Consider the following 18,164-nt stretch of genomic DNA (forward strand, 5'->3'; position numbering starts at 1 on the left):
GCCCTATGAATGTTTAAAGCAGAAATCTCAAAATCTAAGATGTTATCTCTTCATTTTACGGTAGTTGGTGGAGCCATGCAAATAATTCCTTTCTACTCCTTGGCGAACTGTACATCCAGAACTTTTGGTTTATAGCCAGATAAAACATTAAAATATAGATGTTATAACCTGACAGGTTATGGTGAGGAGATCCAAAAGAAACCAAAGAGCCCATTACCAGTGCAAAGCACAGCATTCCCTTTTTAATCCAGGTACAGTATCTACATCTATAGTATGTGCCACTTCCAGTTCCATCACAAATTCCTATGAATGTGAATGCATACATTTTCATAATATTTCAACTATCTGAGCACTGAATCTAAGGATTTGTGTTATTTTAGCTAATGGCATCACCTGATAGCCACACAGGACTGTTCCTGAGGTACAAGGAGACTGAACAGGCTAGAAAACCCAGATTGTTTATCCAAAATATAAGTATGTACTGGAATTTTCCATCTGTATCATCCTTCCTATCCTCTGCTGACTTAACATGATTTCGTGTATATCTAGAATATTTAATTTAGGTCAGAAGATAAAGCACTTCCAGCCTGTCAGTGATGCAATGAATGTGGCTAGCTTTCGATAATATAAAATAAGAAAGCCTATAGGTTTCATTTAATTCCCCCCCGCCCCCCCCCCCATGTTCTTCTGTGTGTGTTGAGAAGCACCTTCAGATATCTGGAATTGGTCCTGCACCTTGAAGCAGTGCTCTGAGGTAGCAGGCTGGTTAGTTGTGCTCAAAAGTTTGCATACCGTGGCAGAAATCGTGCAATTTTGGCATTTATATTGAAAATATGACTGATCATACCAGAAAACTGTGTTTTATGTAAGGATAGTGATCATACGAAGCCATCTATTATCATATTTAAGCCACAGCTGAGAAAATAATTATTACAAAGAAAACAAGTAACCTCAGAAGAGATACAGACTGCTCTGGAAAAAGAAAAAAGTGTGTATTTCATTAAGGAGCACAATACAACTATTCTTAAACAAAAATGAGCTGCATGGTCAAGTTGCTACAAAGAAGCCTTTACTGCACCAATGCCACAAAAAATCCCAGTTATAATATGCCTAACAATACCTTGACACACGTCCCCAGGATTTTTTGTGACATTGGCACAGTAAAGGCTTCTTTCTGGCATCTCAACCATACAGCTAATTTTTGTTTAAGAATTGTTGTATAGTGCTCTATAAAAAGGTCCACACCATCTTTTTCCAGAGCAGCCTGCATTTCTCCTGGGGTTACCTGTGGGTTTTTCTTTGTATACCGTACAATTCTTCTGGCAGTTGTGGCTGCAATTGTTCTTGGTCTGCCTGACCTTGGCTTGGTATCAAGAGATCCCAGAACTTTCCACTTCTTAATAAGTGATTGAACAGTACTGACTGGCATACTCAAGGCTTTGGATATCTTTTTATATCTTTTTCCATCTTTATAAAGTTACATTACCTTGTCACTCAGGTCTTTTGACAGTTCTTTTCTGCTCTCCATGGCTCGGTATCTAGCCTGCTCAGTGCATCGAAGTAAGAGCTAACAAACTCATTGACTATATACACACAGACACTAATTGCAATTTTAAAAGCCAGAGATATGGGAAATTAAACTTTAAGTGCCATTTTAGCCCGTGTGTGTCACCTTGTGCATCTGTACCAGGGTCACACATTCCAGGCTATGTAAACTTTTGATCATGGCCATTTGGGTGATTTCAGTTATCATTATGATTTAAAAAGAAGCCAGACAGCTATGTGATATTAAATGGCTTCATATGATCACCATCCTTAAATAACAGACAGTTTTGGCATGATTAGTCATATTTCCAATATAGATGCCAAAATTTCATGATTTTGGCCAGGGTATGCAAACTTTTGAGCACAACAGTATTTCTCTTTGAGCTTTTTCAGTATACATGGCAGCTGAATCAGAATTGTTGAAAGTAGACCCACAACATGTTTTTCATGGTGAACCTCCAGCGACAGAATGGGGTTGATTTACTAAAGGTAAATAGGCCGTGCACTGCAAACACATACCAAGTGCACTTGGAAGTGCATTTCCTCTAGATCTGAGGGGAACATGCAAGGAAAATAAAAAGACAGCATTTTTGCTTGCACCTGATTGGATGAAAGAAATCAGCTTTGCCTCATTTCAGAGCTCCCCTCAGATCTAAAGCAACTGCACTTGCAGTGGACAGCCTATTTAAGTTTATTAAATCAACCCCAATGAGTTTATGGTCAGGCTGAAGTGGGTAGCCAGTTAAAATAGGGTGGTAAAAGCACTGTGCAGGGTGTTAATTGAGCATTTCACATCCATCCATGCCATTTTTTGGGAGGAGAAATCCATTTTTTATGGACAGCTCAAAGAGAAATGCTCACAACCGCCCCTGAAGCAAGTGTTCCCTTCCAAAGGTTTCTCTTCATCTTTTGCTAATGACAACAGTAAAATCTAGGATTTACCATCTTTTTAAAACCTATGGGCAATGTTCATCACAATAGCAATTTCACCAGCAGGGAGATGGACAACAATAAAACATTAAACCAAGCTCTGAGGAAGAAGGCTTGACCTTCGAAACGCGTCAGCTGGACTGAGTACCTACACCCATGATGGGATTCGCGCTGGTCTCTTGCGTTTGAAGTCCCTTGGTGGACTTACATGCCTGTTTTTATCCGCTGTTTGTGAGTACCATTCCTTCATTAAATAAATTTTGGTTACTGAGGTAATGCACAAGGTTGGTGCGCTTCTTGTTGTTTCACTTCACAACAATAAAACATGACAAAGGTTTAAAGGCTTCCACACTTTATCTAAAAGAAAGTTTTGAATGTAGCTACTTTTTGATGTGTCTCCTTCATACTGGCAAATTCTAACTATTTGTTGCAACCTTTCAATCACTGTACTGTACTGTAACCACCAAGCTTTTGTACCAGGTCTTTGTCCTGAACTATGAGTTTTATTAAATATTAACTGGTTGGCTGTAGTTGCATTTCCCTTTGGAGCAAACACGAATTCCATGATTGCTAGACTGCTATTAACAGGCTGAATGTAACATACTAGACAGTAAAATCCAAACGGTTTACCTTGTTAAGTGGATCTCTGCGTCATATTGAACAGGAATAGTTCTGTTAACAGAATTGTCTCCTTCATAAACTTCTTTGCTTTCACTGTCAAACAAATATGTTGTCAAGCAAAAATAATATGATATATTTATTGAACACATAAAGTAGTGTCTATGCCTGAAAAGACAGTGTGGTACCTTGTGACCTGGAAGAATATATATGCTTTATCTTGAAGATGTTTGAGGTTAAAATCAAATCCAATATCAAATGTCACCTAAGATGCAAAAAATATAAGATCAGTACTCCAAGAATTATACCAAAAATATCAAGATAGCCTAAAGACATCAGTAACTACTGGTAAAATCACTAAAATGCTTTAATTACCATTTGTCCAGCCTTCAGGAGAGGAAAGGCCAGAAGGCAGGTCACAGAACCTTGAGTATTTCCAACTTGACACAACACCTCTGTTCCATCACTCTGCAGATAAAAATCACAATCAGTAAATTAAACACAAAGCCTAGTTATTTCATTCGTGTCATAATCTCAAGTGCAGATGATGAAGCAGCCACAAAGGAAGACCAATGATTTTGAACAAATGAACTTTGTTCCAAGGGAATACTGACACCCTGCTACAGCTTCCTGTTCATAAATAACTCCCCCACCATACACACTGAACTTGGTGTTGTGGGCTCAAACCAGAAACTACCTGGAGTAACATAAGGGCCCTTTCACACGGGCGGCCGACTGGGTTCGCTTGTTCTTTTTTAAGCCGGCCCTGATTGGACCATCCATTGCCCTCTATGGAGCAGAAGATGTAAAATGACATGTGTCTATTTACACTCCCCTGCATCCAATCCAATCGGATCAGATGACAGTCGGATGTAAACATGTTGTACATCTGACCACCCATAGAGGACAGCGGGCTGTGTCCGTGTCCATTCTGTGTAAGAGGAGCAGACACTAACCTGTCATCCGCTTGCTCAGCGGTGATCAGTGGACAGATCCACTGCCGGAGTCTGTCCATGTGAAAGGGGTCTAATTTTCTTTCTCTAAACTTTATACTTAAACAATGTTTCAAAATGGGAACATAGAGTACAGTTTTAAATGTAATAAAGAATGTAGCGCTACACCCAAACTATATACGCACATTTAAATGAACAATTAATAAATATAAAAAATGTGAAATCACAAAATCTCATATAAAATATATATAAATGTGACAGTGATGTCAATTAATATTAATTAGTGCTCATAAATGGTAAATCGACACAATAAAGTAAATAGCTCAAAACATGTGAAAAAAACATTTCCATATATATATGTATAAACAACACATACACATATATATGATTATAATCACACGTGCCTCTTGTGAAGTGAAATAACCGTTAAAATGGTACAAACAACAGTGTTTCTCAAAGTCCAATAAATATTGCTGGTGACCAAACAGTAAACAGTGCTTCCAAATACTACTGTTAGTGACCATAGGTGAAACTCGTGCAGGTCTCTGAGTGTATATAAATCTGAGAATCCAACCACCATCTGGATAAGCCTCTCACCTCATCCCTTCGACCCTTGCGGATCAAAGAGCAGTAGTGGATCCCCCTCACAGATCCTCCAAGTAAAAGCTATCACTCCAAAGGTAGTTCTCTCAGAAATAAGTATTCCCACTCTGGCTCTTCTCCAGGAAAGTATTGCAGCATCAATCTCCTTGCTGCTCCTGATTCCTTCACATGTGTGTTTGTCTGTGCTCTTCTATCTTCTATCATAGTGTGTCGATTTACCATTTATGAGCACTAATTAATATTAATTGACATCACTGTCACATTTATATATATTTTATATGAGATTTTGTGATTTCACATTTTTTATATTTATTAAATGTTCATTTAAATGTGTGTATATAGTTTGGGTGTAGCGCTACATTCTTTATTACATTTATTTATCACAATCACTGGTATATGATTTAATGTTAGCAGCTTCCCCTGGGATTTATATATATATAATTTTTTATTTAGTTTAAAACACTTGGGAGCGCAGGAGGTTCACACCACTACTATAGAGTACAGTTTTGATTATACACTCACCGGCCACTTTATTAGGTACACCTGTTCAATTGTTTGGTAACACAAAATGCTAATTAGCCAATCACATGGCAGCAACTCAATGCATTTAGGCATCTAGACGTGTAAAGACAACTTGCTGAAGTTCAAACTGAGCATCAGAATGGGGAAGAAAGGGGATTTAGGTGACTTTAAACGTGGCATGGTTGTTGGTGTCAGACGGGCTGGTCTGATTATATCGAAAACTGCTGATCTACTGGGATTTACACGTACAACCATCCCTATTCAGTGAGTGGCAGCTGTGTGGATAAAAATGCCTTGTTGATGTGAGAGGTCAGAGGAGAATTGGCAGACTGGTTTGACATGATAGAAAGGCAACAGTTACTCAAATAACCACTCATTATAAGCAAGGTAAGCAGAATACCCTCTCAGAATGCACAACAGGTCCAACCTTGAAGCAGATGGGCTTCAGCAGCAGAAGACCACAGCGGGTGCAACTCCTGTCAGCTAAGAACAAGAAACAGAGGCTGCAATTTGCACAGGCTCACCAAAATTGGACAATAGATGATTGGAAAAATGTTGCCTGGTCTAATGAGTCTTGATTTCAGCTGCAACATTCAGATGATAGGGTCAGAATTTGGTATTAACAGCATGAAAGAATGGATCTGTCCGGCCTTGTATCAACAGTTCAGGGATGTGCAGCCAACAAATCTGTAACAAATGCGTGGTGCACAGTTTTAAGCTATACTCCCTCTTAACACTTAATCTTGCTTCAATCTGTAGAGGAGAGCTAGGCTGCAATGACTAAACTGGCTGCAGTGGATGTTGGGAATTGATGTCCAGAAAGGGAGAAATATTATGGGCTGTCGTTATCCAATGAACTGCATCTCCCAGAAGGCATTGGGATTGGGGAGGAGAGAAAACCAGAATCCTCCCAGGCTGTTCTTTGAAATGCACGGTATTTAGCTGCAGGAAGTGGGAGTGAACACCTCCCTGGAATCAGACCTTCTTGCAGCTAAAGCTGAGGCCTTAGGCATACTGCTGTGAGACCACAGAGAGATAGTATTGGAGAACACAGAGACTGGGGCTGTGTTACCATCGCAGAGAGCTTAGTGCTCCACCTACACTAAAGTAGTACCGGGTGAGCCAAGTTCCAGAACCACACTAAACAGGGGCAGAGGATTCCTTTCCACACGGTGAGATTTCCATGCTGAGTTACTGAGTATGGTGAGAGGGCCTTGTGGTCATGACTTACAGCCACTAGAGAGACTAAGCCATAGGAACTGATACACAACTGGTCTATAGCCTGTTACTGTCTACAGTCCTTAGTGTGACTGTTCTATGCACCAACAGAATGACTGAGCTCCAATGTTAGCTGGCTGAAGATTCAGGACTAAAGACTGCCCATTTAGAGTTGCCATGTAGAGACCTTTACTAGTTGCTTAGTTCAGAGGTACCACACAGGGGGAATCACGCGGAACTTAGTCATTCTCTGTGGGTGCGCCCTAAGTAGTAGCATTGTCCTTATTTACAACATAATTAATGTTTATATTCACTGTCTACTAATGGTCTTGCTGGTTTATGTGTTAATTCCAGTCTAGTTGTACAGAACTAATTTAAGTTCTGTTGGCATAGCGACTACATTGTCTAACAGGCTGTGTCTAAACTTACCTTCTGTATGTTTATTTATGCTCAAACCACTCTTTTCTCCAACCCATGCAAATACATTGTGTTCCCATACCACTAAGCAGTCTTGTGTTCATTTGCTGGTATTAGCTCACTACCATGCCAAAGATATCTTTGCTTGTGACTCTTTAAGTGTTTTCAGTGATTTCCATTCAACTAGATGTGCCAGAGGGGCTGAGGGTGTTATAAGAGATGAGAAGCAAAACAGAGAACCCATGACATCAAGCGGCTCCTTCAGGGGTGGTGCTACAAATAATTTTTCTGTCAAATGCTAGAACTTCATCGGACAGTAGGGGCTCTGACAATTGAAAAATTCATACCAAGGATCGGGCTTTACACCCAGTGGGGAAAAGGGAGCAAGGATAGAGCTTTATCTCTACTGAGAGATGTCTAGGCACTATGTATAGCCCATGATGTAATGAATCTTGAAGACAAACACAGGTACTTGCTAGCACTGCAATAATGCAGTATTTCAGTACTGTTGTTAATTTCGAAGAATTGTAGTCCAGATCAGGTACACTTTAAGGTGCCTACAGATGTAGGAGAATGATTGTCCAATACAGCTATTTACCGTCAGACTAAGGAGACCTTGTATGATGGTAGGCCCCTACACAACTCTGGCTGATGTTCCTTGGTCAAGCCTGCAAACTATTTCTCCTTGCAGCCCAAACATACATGCGTGTTTGACCATTTAATAATTTGTATGGAAGCCAATAGTCCTTGGGGACAATCTTCATTGGAGTTATAATAAACTGTGCAAAACATTCTTTAAAAGGGTATCTCTAGTTATTGTTTTAATTTATGATTGAGCTGGGAAAGGGTTAGACCCTTCATCAAAATTTTATTGCTGTCTGTGTTCCTATTGGGGAGATTCTCCCCTCTGGCCGTTGACCATTTTCCCCAAGAAAGAAAGGGCAAAATGTGAGAGCTGTCCCCAGAACAAGAGGTGAGGGGAAATCTTCTATGGTGGATACCTCTGTCTCAGGTTCGAAATGTGATCAATCCAATTCATGACATACAAATGCCTTACTGTAATTGTGCACCAATATGTTTTTTTGTCACATGTGCCAATTGTGTCATTTGTGGAAAGTCTAACATAAAAATAAATGTTGAAAATGGACACCTCTTCAAAGGTAAACTGTCTAAAAAGGGAATTCCCCTCATGCTGAGAGATTTCCTCCAACTTCCTGCTCTGTCTCTGGGGCAACAAGTGAAGGTAATTTTCCCTAAATATACACAGTCAGCAAAAAATAAACTAACAGGGGTTTTAAACCTTCTCTACTATATTCAAAACTAATCTCTATTTTTGAGGATCCCTGCAGCCATATCACCTACACTATGTTCTAATACTATACTCACAGGAGTTGTTGAAGAAGCAAAGAACAAATTTTCAGAGAAAGTGGCTTTCAACTTTGTGTTATATGCATTTTCCTGATCTTTTTTGTTGGTCACAGTTACTTGGAAAAGCAGCCGTCTGTTCTTGTCGCTGACCACATATGGTAATTTGCTGTAAAAAAAGGACATATTATGCACTTTTATCTAACCCTAAAGGCTTATTTAATAAAAACAAAGCCATGCGGTAAGCATCAGCAGGCAACCAGAGTTTATCCTATGTTAAAACAGAACTCCAGGCAAAGTAAATAAAATTTGTATATGCCAGATATTACAGCCAGTGCTGTAGTATTGGCCACTGCCATTATGAGAGCATTGACTCTTATGAATGAAGGAGTTAGAGGTCTATTTATAAAAAACATTGTTGGTCAACTGTCACAAGCATTCACCCAGCCTTTACGGATTCTAATTGCATTTCGCTTAGTATGTTGATTTCCTGTGATCATCAGCTCCATCTGAAATACCTCAGTCAGTAAAATACCACATTACAGTATGGTCTTTAGATGGAGCTGATGATTGCAGGAAATCAATATATTAGGAAAAATAAAGCCAGAATTCATTATGGCTTGGTGAATGCTTGTGACATTTGTCCACCAATTTTTTTATAAACAGACCCCTTAGTGTCATTTATCTGTCCCTCTTCTCCCCTTGACCATTCATAAAGTGCAGAGTATTCTGTGAATGAATCATAGAATACAAGACATTCTGCTAATGGCCAAGTACTACACTTATACAACTTCATGTAGAACTACAAACCTCAGTTGTCCTTTTAGCTTTTAGCAGAGCATAAACTCTGGAATTTTTTACTGCATTAGGCATACAGGGTTAATTTCGGTCTGTAGCAGAACTTCAGAGGGCAAAAAATCTACAATGCCAACCAAGACTGATAAGCAAAGGCCTCTTACTGCACAGAGGAGGATCTGTGACTTGGGACCATCCTGAGGTCAGGGGTCTGAACATAGCCCTTCCATACTTGAAACTTCACACTTTAGTTTACCTTAAAAGAGAAGTGCGGTCATTGAAAATAACAAATATTTATACTAACCTGTATGGCTGCAGCATTGATCTGATGCTGCAGCTGTCCCCCACACCCAGAACTGAGCAATCAAAGACCACTGATTGCTCAATTCTCGAGTCTGCTTTGAGCTCTGCCCCACCATCATTCACTGGAGCACTGGGCTGGGGATTGGGTGGGAGCAGCTGGCTCAGGGACCCAGTGGCATGCCGGTCCGGCATCTGAGCGAATCACAACATTATTGTTGTGATTCCTGCAAGATCTGGACCAGCTCTGTGATGACTGTGTTCTTTAGCCGCTGTTGGCTGTATCTGGGCCACAGGAGTGTAGAACTAAGTGCACTCCTTTGACCAAAAAGACGAGTATGCCCAAAGGAGTTTTGGCCATACATCTCCTTTAACAGCTTCCCTAATGAGGGCCCTCTTCTATCCTAGGCCCAACAGCACCCTCATGGACTGCTATAGTTACGGTTACTCCAGTAAATGTACTTAAAAAATAAGTATCAAAATGGACCTTTCACAAAGTTTTTATAAGGGAGAGCCGTAATTAACTGAAAGCTTTATTCTGCTGAGCAATTTATCTTTTCTAATTTTTAACACGTAGGGGCTTATATAATGGCATTATGTAGCAATGTGTTGTAAAAATAAAATGTTCACAATTTGTAAGCTGGACTCACACATCCTTTGGTTTCTGCTCCACATGTATTAAGAGATCTGAAGTGCAAATTTCATCATCACCGCAGTCTTTTAGAAAAGGAATCTAATGCAAAACACAATTAACAAAATGAAAGATGAATTTGTTATATATATAAGTTCAAGCACATTAAAGATATTGGTACACAAACTACACTGCTCAAAAAAATTAAAAGAACACTTTGAAAACACATCAGATCTCAATGGTGAAAAATATAATTCTGGATATGTATACTGATATGGACTGGGTAATGTGTTAGGAACGTAAGGATGCCCCATAATTTGATGGAAATGAAAATTATCAACCTACAGAGGACTGAATTCAAACGCACCACAAAAATCAAAGTGAAAAAATAGGCAGCAGGCTAGTCCATTTTTGTAGCAACTCAAAAGGGTATTCAGTAGTATGTATGGCCCACACATGCTTTACAATGTTGGCGCATGCTCCTAATGAGATGACTGATGGTGTCCTGGGGTATTTCCTCCCAGATCTGGACCAGGGCATCATTGAGCTCCTGGAAAGTCTGAGGTGCAATCTGGCAGTGTCGGATGGACCGAAACATGATATCCCAGAGGTGTTCTATTGGATTTAGGTCAGGTGAGCGTGGAACCATTCAATGGTATCAATTCGATCATCCTCCAGGAACTGCCTGCATACTCTCAACACATGAGGCCGGGCATTGTCGTGCACCAGGAGGAACCCAGGACCCACTGCACCAGCATAGGGTCTGACAATGGGTACAAGGATTTCATCCCGATACCTAATGGCAGTCAGGGTGCCATTGTCTAACCTGTAGAGGTCTGTGTGTCCCTCCATGGATTTGCCTCCCCAGACCATCACTGAACCACCACCAAAACGGTCATGCTGAATGATGTTACAGGCAGCATAAAGTTCTCCACGGCTTCTCCAGACCTTTTCACATCTGTTACATGTGCTCAGGTTGAACCTGCTCTTATCTGTGAAAAGCACAGGATGCCAGTGGCGGACCTGCCAATTCTGGTGTTCAATGGCAAATGCCAATCAAGCTCTGTGGTGCCGGGCAGTGAGCACAGGGCCCACTAGAGCAGGGCTTGAAAAAGCCGCTCGCCCGCTCGCCAAAATGCGAGGAGAAATTCTCTAGTGGCAAGCACAGATGGAGCGGCTGCACTCCAAGCCTCATTGTGAAGCCGAGTTCCGGTTTCCAAGTTCCCGGTTTCCGGCTTCTTCGGCACCGCCGCTGAGGGGACAGGTGCAGGAGAGGTCCGCTCTCCTCCGCTGAGAGGAGACACCCTCTCCACTGCCGCGGTGGACTCAAGGAGTAAGTACTGTATACATGTCATATCACTATAATGGAGTACAGGGGAGCTGGGATATACAGTACATTACTCAGTAATGTATATCCCAGATCCCCTGTACTCCATTATAGTGATAGGACATGTATACAGTAATGTATATCCCCCCTCCCCTGTACTCCGTTATAGTGATATGACATGTATACAGTAATGTATATCCCAGCTCCCCTGTACTCCATTATAGTGATATGACATGTATACAGTAATGATTACTGTATACATGTCATATCACTATAATGAAGTACAGGGGAGCTGGGATATACATTATTGTATACAGTTTATATTTTGGACTCTTTATTCTAAAGAAAAATGTAATTTCATAAGCTTTAAGGGGGCTTGGTTGGGGCAGGACTGGGGGCAGGGTTGGGGGTGGGCCGGGGATGGGGTTGGAGGCGGACCTGGGCAAGGTTGGGTGGGGCAACTGGTGGAGAGTAAGGTTTGTGGCTGGCTAGTAGGTCTAGACTCGAAATTTTAAGCCCTGCACTACAGTATGTCGGGCCCTCAGGCCACCCTAATGAAGTTGGTTTCTGATTGTTTGCTCAGAGGCATTCACACCAGTGGCCTGCTGGAGGTCATTTTGTAGGGCTCTGGCAGTGCTTATCCTGTTCCTTGTACAAAGGAGCAGATACCGGTCCTGCTGATGGGTTAAGAACCTTCTACGGCCCTGTCCAGCTCTCCTAGAGTAACTGCTGTCTCCTGGAATCTCTTCCATGCTCTTGAGACTGTGCTGGGAGACACAGCAAACCTTATGGCAATGGCACATATTCATGTGCCATCCTGGAGGAGTTGGACTGCCTGTGCAATCTCTGTAGGGTCCAGGTATCGCCTCATGCTACCAGTAGTAACACTGACCCTAGCCAAATGCAAAACTACTGAAAAATAGTCAGAAAAGATGAGTTGGGAAAAAAATGTCAGTGGCCTCCACCTGTAAAATGATTCCTGTTTTGGGGGTCGTCTCATTGTTGCCCATCTAATGCACCTGTTGCGAATTTCATGAACACCACAGCAGCTGAAACTGATTAACAGCCCCCTCTGCTACTTAACTGTCCAGATCAATATCCCAGGAGTTTAACTGACTTGATGCTATATTTTGATTAAAAAGTGTTCCTTTAATTTTTTTGAGCAGTGTACTAAAATGCTCCCAGGAGATTAAGGCCTCATGCACACAGGGCATTTTTTCAGCCACTCTTGGTGTCGGGCATTTTTTTTTCCTGCTTCCAAACGCCCCTCCATGTTATCCTATACGTTCATGCACCTATTGACTTTTAAAAGCTTTTAGAGGCAGGAAAAAAACCCAGGGTCAGTGCGTCTAGGGCAGAAAGAAAATGTTTGATGCTACTAAAAGCTGCTAAACACACCCAAAAGCTAAGCATGATTAATGCTTGACACGGCCCAGACTGGCCATAGGGCACCGCCATAAGTATATATAGGAGATATATAGGAGAGGAGGCCAGGCAGCACATAGAGGACCGTGCATTTCTCGGTTCCTGTGCCGCCCCTCCTATCCATCTCCTGCATGCGGTCAGCTCTCTTTCTTTCTCCTTCCTTCCCCTAACTTTCTTCATTCCTTCCTTTCCCTCCTTCCTTTCTTTCTTTCTTTCCATCCTTTATTTCTCTCCTACAAAAAAATGTAGGAAATAAAAAATAAAATTGTAAAAGATTAAATAAAAATAAAAACTTACTGACACTAGTGGCGGAACTACCAGAGTCACAAAGGTTGCTCTTGTGACCGGGCCCTGGCGTTCCACTTCTGGGCTCCAAGGAAAAGGTCCCGGGCTTTGGGCTTCTCAGTCCAAAGTGCCCGGGCCTATTTTTTGTCCCAGTCCGGGTCTGATGCTTGAGCATTCATTAATAATAAATTATTTATTCTGGCCAATAAAATTAATTAAAGCCCAAGAGCCTGACATTTGTAAAAGGTTGTAAAAGCTTTAGAAATGTTTTCTACAAAAATGCTGATAGATTTTAGGAGAGTTAAATAAACATTCGGTGTGCATAAGGCCTAAAAAGGGTTAACATTATGGACAGAGATGCGTGTTTCACTCAGCAGTGTCTGCTTTAACATAGTTTACAACTCTCCACAGTGGACTCTATTCTGCTAGCTTAGCTATTGGCATAGATAAACAGTAAGCCTTGGACTAGATGTAGGTAAGGGTTACTACTTACAGTACAACTTGCTCTGTAGGTAGAAGCTAAGGACTGTGACCATGAAATGTAAATTAAAAAGCAAGCAGAGGAAATGACACAATAATTGCAAGGACCACAATGCCCTCTCCATCCACTTTGCAGGACACAGCCAAGAATTGTCCTTTAATGGGATCGCTGACCATATTCATGGACTGCTATATTGTTCTTTGCCTTACTTGTGGAACGTTACTGATCCCACTCTTGTGGACTGTTTTCACTTGCTTTGAGTAAAGAAAATAAATGCAACAACCAGCCTCCACGTGTGATTTGAAAATCAAAAGTAATGTGAGAACCTAAATGTGTAGACCAAAGAGCACAGCCAGTTTCAGGGGATAGAGTGAAGCTTGGCATAGGTGCTGGTAGTGGTTAGGAAAAGGAGTCACCTTCCTGATGGTTAGAGAGGATCTTCCCCAATGGAACATGCACCAGGTAACCTTAGCCCCCATGTCTCTTGGGCTACAGATGTTTGACTGAACTTATGGATTCATAACCTGAACCATAAGCATAATACAAGGCCCTGTGTGGGATGTGCTCTAGGCATAAGAGGGTTGCTATGAACTTGGATCAGGAGCATGGAGTGGAAGAACCTCAAAAGCACCTCCCATGCACGTTTGGCAGACAGATAGGTCTGAATGGCCTTGGGGTGGTTACAACTCAGAGGGGATGGCCCTAAAATCCTGTGGGGCACTAACTATGAGATGTGTCCATGAGGAGAAGCTAGGGGCCATCTACATACTGTACATGGATGAGTCTTAACACACAGTTGTGAAACTAAAATCTCAAATTTAAAGTATAACTAAAGGCAATTTTTTTAAGATTGGATAGAGTTGTGAGGCTTTTTTTATTGTTGCCTGTGTACTGTTAGGGAGATTCACTCTCTGATTGTCTTGATCACCGATGTCATCAGGAATAAAGGTAAATCCAAAAGTTTGAGTTGCCACCAGAACAAGAATAAAGGTGAAATCTTCCAATTCAGATGGGATTTCCATCACATTGGAAAGATACCTTCTTACTTCCTGTTGAGCCTACAGGACAGGAATTGAAAGGAAATCTCCCTAATTAAACAAAAAAAAACTTATTCAAAATGAAAATTAAAAAAATGTTTAAGAAAACTTTACAAAAATATTTTCTTTCTTAATGTTCCTATTGACAAATATTTTTAGACTCTGGAAGTACAAAAAATATAAACCGAGAAAAATTAAAATGACTGTTACCTTTATGTCACATTAGCCCCTCAGAAAGGTGGGACTAGGCAAAATATAGGTGCAGCGCCCACACAGTTTATTTCATATCACAAGCCACTTGTCCTGCATGTCAAGATCGCTAAGTGAGAAGACACAGTTGCTACATTCAACATTCATAATTCATGGTGATTCATGACCTTTACCTGCTTCACATGACTGTATTGTGTTAGCTCATTCACTGGCTGTACAAAGGACAGGCAGAAATATTACTCTAATGACAACATACTTACAAACCATTCACTTGAACCAGATAAATAAGGGTTTAAAACCGGGCTGCTGTTTGGTTTTTGAGCTGCAATATTGATGCGTACCGACAGTGCATTTTCTGAGTCTGATGTCTCCTGGTAACATAAATACAAATGCAAAATAGTCATTTCATAAATATAAACTTGTAATGTATATATAATTCTGTTACTATATATATATATATACATACATACATATACACACTCGCCATTTTATTAGGTACACCTTACTTGCAGGGGACAGGAGTGTACATATAATGTCATTATTCCCATCACCCTCGTTCCTGGATATGGGCTCATTAGTAATGGGAGCTGCAGAGATCACCAGCTGGAAACTGGACTCATCACTAGAGATGAGCGAATCGAACTAGGCGAACCGGAATTCGAGTCGAATTTCAGGAAATATTCGATTCGTGTCGAAACCGAAATTTTGCCTACTTCGGGTGCGCGAATCGAACATTTCCCGATCAGCCGGCAAAAGTGTCCCTGCAGTGAGCTCCGCTATTTCTGACAGTTCTCTGACAGAAGGAACACATGTTTAGCGGTTGAAACATTGTATCTATTAGTTTACATTTAGGATACAGATGTTTCAACCACTGTACATGTGAAGAAGTTGTGAGAGAACTGTCAGAAATAGAGGAACTCTGCACATACACTTTTTGCCGGCTTGGAATTATTCTTCTTTTCATCCTACTTCTTCTTCTTCTTCATCCTCAGAAGAAGAGGATGAGGATGAGGATGAAGAAGAAGAAGAAGAAGAAGAAGAAGAAGAAGAAGAAGAAGAAGAAGAAGAAGAAGAAGTAGGATGAAAAGAAGAATAATTCCAAGCCGGCAAAAAGTGTATGTGCAGAGTTCCTCTATTTCTGACAGTTCTCTCACAGCTTCTTCACATGTACAGCGGTTGAAACATCTGTATCCTAAATGGAAACTAATAGATACAATTTGTATCTATTAGTTTCCATTTAGGATACAGATATTTCAACCGCTGTACATGTGAAGAAGCTGTGAGAGAACTGTCAGAAATAGAGGAACTCTGCACATACACTTTTTGCCGGCTTGGAATTATTCTTCTTTTCATTCTTCTTCTTCTTCCTCATCCTCATCCTCATCCTCATCCTCTTCTTCTGAGGATGAGGATGAAGAAGAAGAAGAAGAAGAAGTAGGATGAAAAGAAGAATAATTCCAAGCCGGCAAAAAGTGTATGTGCAGAGTTCCTCTATTCTGCAGATACACTTAGAGGAGCTCTGCAGATACACTTAGAGGAGCTCTGCACATACACTTTTTGCCGGCTTGGAATTAATCTTATTTTCATCCTACTTCTTCTTCTTCTTCTTCTTCTTCTTCATCCTCATCCTCAGAAGAAGAAGAGGATGAGGATGAGGATGAAGAAGAAGAAGAAGAAGTAGGATGAAAATAAGAATAATTCCAAACCGGAAAAAAGTGTATGTGCAGAGCTCCTCTAAGTGTATCTGCAGAGCTCCTCTAAGTGTATCTGCAGAATAGAGGAACTCTGCACATACACTTTTTGCCGGAAACCGCTGTATGGAGTGAATGTCCCAGAACTGTCAGAAATAGACTATTTATGACAGTTCTGGGACATTCACTGCATACAGCTGTTTTAACCGCTGTATGGAGGGAATGTCATGGAACTGTCAGAAATAGACTATTAATGACAGTTCTGGGACTGTCCTTCAATGCAGCGGTTGAAACATTGTATGTATTTGTTTCCATAAATGGATCCATTTATGGAAACAAATACATACAATGTTTCAACCGCTGTATGGAAGGACAGTCCCACAACTGTCATTAATAGTCTATTTCTGACAGTTCCATGACATTCCCTCCATACAGCGGTTAAAACAGCTGTATGGAGTGAATGTCCCAGATCTATCAGAAATAGACTATTTATGACAGTTCTGGGACATTCACTGCATACAGCTGTTTTAACCGCTGTATGGAGGGAATGTCATGGAACTGTCAGAAATAGACTATTAATGACAGTTCTGGGACTGTCCTTCCATGCAGCGGTTGAAACATTGTATGTATTTGTTTCCATAAATGGATCCATTTATGGAAACAAATACATACAATGTTTCAACCGCTGTATGGAAGGACAGTCCCACAACTGTCATTAATAGTCTATTTCTGACAGTTCCATGACATTCCCTCCATACAGCGGTTAAAACAGCTGTATGGAGTGAATGTCCCAGATCTATCAGAAATAGACTATTTATGACAGTTCTGGGACATTCACTGCATACAGCTGTTTTAACCGCTGTATGGAGGGAATGTCATGGAACTGTCAGAAATAGACTATTAATGACAGTTCTGGGACTGTCCTTCAATGCAGCGGTTGAAACATTGTATGTATTTGTTTCCATAAATGGATCCATTTATGGAAACAAATACATACAATGTTTCAACCGCTGCATGGAAGGACAGTCCCAGAACTGTCATTAATAGTCTATTTCTGACAGTTCCATGACATTCCCTCCATACAGCGGTTAAAACAGCTGTATGGAGTGAATGTCCCAGATCTATCAGAAATAGACTATTTATGACAGTTCTGGGACATTCACTGCATACAGCTGTTTTAACCGCTGTATGGAGGGAATGTCATGGAACTGTCAGAAATAGACTATTAATGACAGTTCTGGGACTGTCCTTCAATGCAGCGGTTGAAACATTGTATGTATTTGTTTCCATAAATGGATCCATTTATGGAAACAAATACATACAATGTTTCAACCGCTGCATGGAAGGACAGTCCCAGAACTGTCATTAATAGTCTATTTCTGACAGTTCCATGACATTCCCTCCATACAGCGGTTAAAACAGCTGTATGCAGTGAATGTCCCAGATCTATCAGAAATAGACTATTTATGACAGTTCTGGGACATTCACTGCATACAGCTGTTTTAACCGCTGTATGGAGGGAATGTCATGGAACTGTCAGAAATAGACTATTAATGACAGTTCTGGGACTGTCCTTCCATGCAGCGGTTGAAACATTGTATGTATTTGTTTCCATAAATGGATCCATTTATGGAAACAAATACATACAATGTTTCAACCGCTGTATGGAAGGACAGTCCCACAACTGTCATTAATAGTCTATTTCTGACAGTTCCATGACATTCCCTCCATACAGCGGTTAAAACAGCTGTATGGAGTGAATGTCCCAGATCTATCAGAAATAGACTATTTATGACAGTTCTGGGACATTC

At 40.8% G+C, this 18,164-nt stretch overlaps 1 protein-coding gene across 1 annotated transcript in view; it reads right to left on the bottom strand.

Moving 5' to 3' along the window:
* ITGA2 (integrin subunit alpha 2) overlaps positions 1 to 18,164 on the bottom strand; it is a 166,076-nt gene that overhangs the window by 31,670 nt on the left and 116,242 nt on the right. Inside the window, exons 18-23 of the mRNA XM_089682690.1 lie at positions 14,923 to 15,033; positions 9,917 to 9,999; positions 8,193 to 8,340; positions 3,469 to 3,561; positions 3,282 to 3,358; positions 3,106 to 3,189 (exon numbers count right to left, since the gene is read on the bottom strand). Coding sequence (XP_089538816.1) covers positions 3,106 to 3,189; positions 3,282 to 3,358; positions 3,469 to 3,561; positions 8,193 to 8,340; positions 9,917 to 9,999; positions 14,923 to 15,033 — 596 coding nt within the window. The remainder of the gene's footprint in view (positions 1 to 3,105; positions 3,190 to 3,281; positions 3,359 to 3,468; positions 3,562 to 8,192; positions 8,341 to 9,916; positions 10,000 to 14,922; positions 15,034 to 18,164) is intronic.

Source organism: Staurois parvus, unplaced genomic scaffold (genome assembly GCF_062004578.1).
Source record: "Staurois parvus isolate SC_StPar_1 unplaced genomic scaffold, SC_StPar_1.0 ptg000294l, whole genome shotgun sequence".
NCBI classification, from domain to species: domain Eukaryota; kingdom Metazoa; phylum Chordata; class Amphibia; order Anura; family Ranidae; genus Staurois; species Staurois parvus.